This window comes from Piliocolobus tephrosceles, chromosome 12 (genome assembly GCF_002776525.5).
Source record: "Piliocolobus tephrosceles isolate RC106 chromosome 12, ASM277652v3, whole genome shotgun sequence".
Classification (NCBI taxonomy): Eukaryota; Metazoa; Chordata; class Mammalia; order Primates; family Cercopithecidae; genus Piliocolobus; species Piliocolobus tephrosceles.
This window is the reverse complement of record NC_045445.1, coordinates 101,063,849-101,068,318: the sequence shown is the minus strand read 5'-3', so window position 1 is coordinate 101,068,318 and position 4,470 is coordinate 101,063,849. Positions and strand designations below refer to the sequence as shown.

Here is a 4,470-nt window from a genome sequence, read left to right as displayed (position 1 = left end):
ATCTAAAGGGAAGGCTGAATTGTTAAACTATCATTCGGTCTTCCCAACCTGGCTGTGCAAATAAATATCAAACTCATGACACTGCAAGGAGAGTAGGTTTCAGAAGGCAGATTTGGAGCATTTTGCTCTTACTATTGATTTATATAGGAACCATGATCCCACAATTGACCATGCTGTGTGAATTCCTGTGGAGTGGCTCTCATCCTGCAGCTCTTAGATTCTGTCTTCTCTCCTCACCCCGCCCTGACTTTAGTGTCTTTATTTTAGCCAAACAATTTCAGTTGTCAGGTTTACTTAACATGACAAACATCTCTATTTGTTGGGGATTGGGCTTTCAGGTCCGAAATCTGTGCTATATGATAAGCAGGCGAGAGAAGCTGAAACTGTCACACAACAAAATACAGGAACAGATCTTCGGTTTACAAGTCCAGCTTCTTAACCAAGAAATTGATGCAGGTAACCTGTATATTTAAAATGTTCTAACAAATATGTAGACTCTGGTTATATCCTATCTTAACAATTTAAATTTCATGCCAGTCATTCCACTTAAAAATCTTTTTAAATTCTTGTCAGATATCTCATTTGCTTCAGTCTAATCTTGGTATAACCTGGCCCATTTCACTGTCAATTCATAAGGCAAGAAATCCCAGGGTGGGGTAGGAGGAGTTGTAGGTCTAGGGCAGGTAATCTAGGTCCCAAACAGATATTCGAGGCCATTAGTTGAAGCCATGAAATTATTCTGTAATTATCAAATTCATTTAGAAATCGACAGGATAGAATCTAACCTGTTTCCAGAAAGCACTTAATTCCAGGGTTACTTATCTTAACAGTAGTCTATTAAAACAAATCCTTAGCCAGAAGTAAGTTTTTAGATCTGAGTTGTTATCTTTTCATTTATTCACTAATATTTGTTGAGCACCTACAATGGACTAAGAGCTAATTTACAAGATAGAGCAGAAAGCAAGACAAAATCCCTGCCTGTAGGGTATACTGCTCACTTGGTGAACAAGACAAGTGAGCATAATTATAGTGCCCTAAGCATAGGGAGCTTGGCTGGAATGATAACAGTCATATTCAGTGACACCTGTAAACTCCCCGTGCCTCATTTAACACAGTGGTCAATGGCAGAGCCTGGGCAACTAGGGGTCACTGGACAGGGTATGCAGAATCAGCTCCTGCCAAGGGAGCCATGGAGCAAGAGAGAGACTCAGAAATGAGGTGACAAGTGGGTGTCAGAGGCCCTGGAGTATCTCAATGTCATGAGTCTCAACAGAGTAGTGTAGCAGGAGGCAGCAAGACTGCTCAGCCACAAAGGGCAACATGACAAACAAGGAGAAGCAGAGGACAACAGGGAGAGTCCCTGCATGCCAAGGAAATTGGCTCCTACCCACATGCCTTCTGATGGGTAGGAGTCAACCTCATTATGACTTGCAGCATCAGCAGGTGGTAGCTGCTGACAGCAATGGGGATTTTGTGGGTGTTCAAGATGGACCTTTGGGGAACACATGCTGCCCACTGGGGTGCCTAAAAGCTATCCTCTCGATACCTCATTTTTGTGAGGCTACAGTAAGATGATAATGGGCAAAGGTCAAGTCCATATACAAGGAGGAATTGTTTGATAGTGCTTTTTAAATTTCAAAGTACTTGAAATAATACAAGAAGACCTGTTCTGACTGTGATTGTAGGGTGACTTGACTGAGAAACTGATTGCCGATACTCCCCAGCCAATCCTAAAGCTGGCCAATTGGCAGGAATGTTATGATTCTTTTCTGCTGGCCTTACCACTACAAAACCTTTCACCTCCATAATGTTCATTTGTAGTCAGGAAATTATTCTAGGTTAAGGATATAAAATGTATGGGAACCACCCACTATCACCTCTAATGCCAAGTTCAAACACATACATACTCTTCACCTACCAAAACCCTTGCAACGTTTCTGAAGGTTTGTGTTTGCCTTGCTTCAGGAAGGCCAGAAGAGATTAGAGGATGGGGCCTGAAATGTGTATGTTTAAGACACATACTAAGTGCTGTGCCATACCGACACATGCATACACAGACAAATAGGGAGACCCTGTTCTAAACCATTGCTAGAGACATTCTTAGAAATGGAAGGGCAGAGATGGGAAGCAGGAGGCAGCACACTAGTTTGTGATCATTTTACAAACTAAAGGAGCAGAGGTGAAGAGGTATGGAGCCATATAGCAAACAGTGGCATTGCTGAGTTTCTCATCTGTAGCATTCTTGGCCCCAGCATCTAGTTCAGCTCACTCCAGCTGCTGCACCATGATGTACATACCTAGCAGAGCCAGGTGCTTGTTAAACATTTGGAAGAGTAGTTATGTGAACTCACTCTGCCATAAGCACAAAAGCCATTATTTAAATCTGTTGTTAAAATGAATCTTTCTTTTTTACCTCAGGGCTACCTTTGACAAATGCACTCGAAAACTCACTGTTTTATCCACCACCAAGAATTACCTTGAAGTTAAAAATGCCCAGATCATCCCCAGAAGACCACAGAAACAGCTCCACAGAAACCGATCAGCAACCCCACTCTCCTGACAGCAGCTCCTCTGTTCACAGTATAAGGAGCATGCAGGTGCCCCAGGAGTCACTAGAAATGAGAACGAAATCATATCCGAGATACCCACTAGAGAGCAAGAATAACCGTTTGCTGGCCAGTCTCAGCCATTCTAGGAGTGAAGCAAAGGAGTCCAGTCCTGCTTGGAGAACCCCGTCTTCAGAGTGCTATCATGGGCAGTCACTGGGAAAGCCTCTTGTCCTTCAGGCTGCCCTCCATGGACAGTCTTCCATTGGGAATGGGAAAAGTCAGCCTAACTCCAAGTTTGCCAAATCCAATGGCCTGGAGGGCAGCTGGTCTGGGAATGTCACCCAAAAAGGCAGCTCAAGTGAGATGTTCTGTGACCAGGAGCCTGTGCTCAGCCCCCACTTGGTCAGTCAGGGCAGCTTTAGAAAATCCACTGTAGAACACTTTAGTAGGTCCTTTAAAGAGACCACCAATAGGTGGGTGAGGAACACAGAGGACCTCCAGTGCTATGTGAAGCCAACTAAGAATATGAGCCCCAAGGAGCAGTTCTGGGGTAGACAGCTTCTCAGGCGGTCTGCAGGGAGAGCTCCATATCAGGAAAATGATGGCTATTGCCCAGATTTGGAGCTGAGTGATTCAGAAGCAGAAAGTGATGGGAATAAAGAAAAAGTCAGGGTAAGGAAAGATAGCTCAGACAGGGAAAATCCTCCCCATGACTCTAGACGGGATTGCCATGGTAAAAGCAAGACACATCCCCTTTCCCACAGTTCGATGCAAAGGTGATTAGAAACTTCCAAGGATGACCCAACCTTTGCCTTTGCCCCATATATTGGGGGAAACCCATACACCAAAAGGATTTTAGCATATGTTAAGAGAAATTGCAGTGAAAAGGATAACATTTTTCCATAGTAAATTGTCTTGCAGTTTTTGAAAATGTTTCAAGTCTAGTTTTTACAAGCACATTACAGTAATTGCAGGTTGTCCAGAGGTTGGTTTGTCAGAGGCTATTGGGAACAGCTGGGCCCAGGGTATTTGCTCAGTAAATATTTTGGGGCAGCTTTGCAGTTATATAACACATTGACAAGTATATGTATTAAGAGTCCTTGCATTGTTAACTGATTTGCAAGAGACCATGACTATCAGACACTAAAACTACTTATCTTTTGAAGCTACAGCATGTGACTCCCAGAGCTCCTGTCTGTAGGAAGTTTCTAATTCCACTGGTATCTATAAACCCTTTTCAGGGGAGAGACCAGGAGACCACCATCTTAGATACTGTCAAACTCGCTACTGTCTTCCTTTGTTCTGCACAAGGTTGAGTTCCTTTCACAGTATCTTAACTTACTGAGTCAATACTCCTCATGATTATCAGTGTCCAGTGCCTGTTCCTAAACTTGCTTGTTGGGGACACACTCATAACTATTTCACCTGACTGACAAGCATAAAAGGCTAACTTGTGGATAGTGTTTACAAAAGTACAAAAGTACTACTTCCAAGGAAAATGCTCTGATTCTCTGTTTAGGCATTTGTGAAGTATTCCAGAGCCTTTCCCAAAGTTGAGACCACTTCTGGGGTATTTGTACCAGGTCAGGGTTTTTGTGTTGTTGTTTTCAAATAAGTTTGACTAAAATGAGTTTGGCTGACAGTTTTTGTATACCTGCTTTAATGTTTATAAAATTTTTATTGAGGTATAATTAAAATATAGTAAAATGCACAGAGGTTAAGTATTCTTACCTGCTTTAATTTTGAAACAGATTTTTATTGTCAAACAGAATTTGAAAGCATGTGTTTAACACATGGATATAATTTAGTTTTGTGTCAACTTTGAATCTGAGGCAGTTTCCCAAACAAAAAGGCTGGAGCCATTTTTCAGAAGTTGCTTATACTCTGTTCCCAAACTATCAGCCTTGATTAATTTCTAGTA

At 42.3% G+C, this 4,470-nt stretch overlaps 1 protein-coding gene across 1 annotated transcript in view; it reads left to right on the top strand.

Moving 5' to 3' along the window:
• Nucleotides 1-4,260, top strand: part of JADE3 (jade family PHD finger 3) — a 158,116-nt gene extending 153,856 nt beyond the window's left edge. The window contains exons 11-12 of the mRNA XM_023202753.1: nucleotides 339-456; nucleotides 2,419-4,260. Of these exons, the coding sequence (XP_023058521.1) occupies nucleotides 339-456; nucleotides 2,419-3,329 (1,029 nt within the window). The 3' untranslated portion in view covers nucleotides 3,330-4,260. The remainder of the gene's footprint in view (nucleotides 1-338; nucleotides 457-2,418) is intronic.
• Nucleotides 4,261-4,470: the final 210 nt, after the last annotated feature.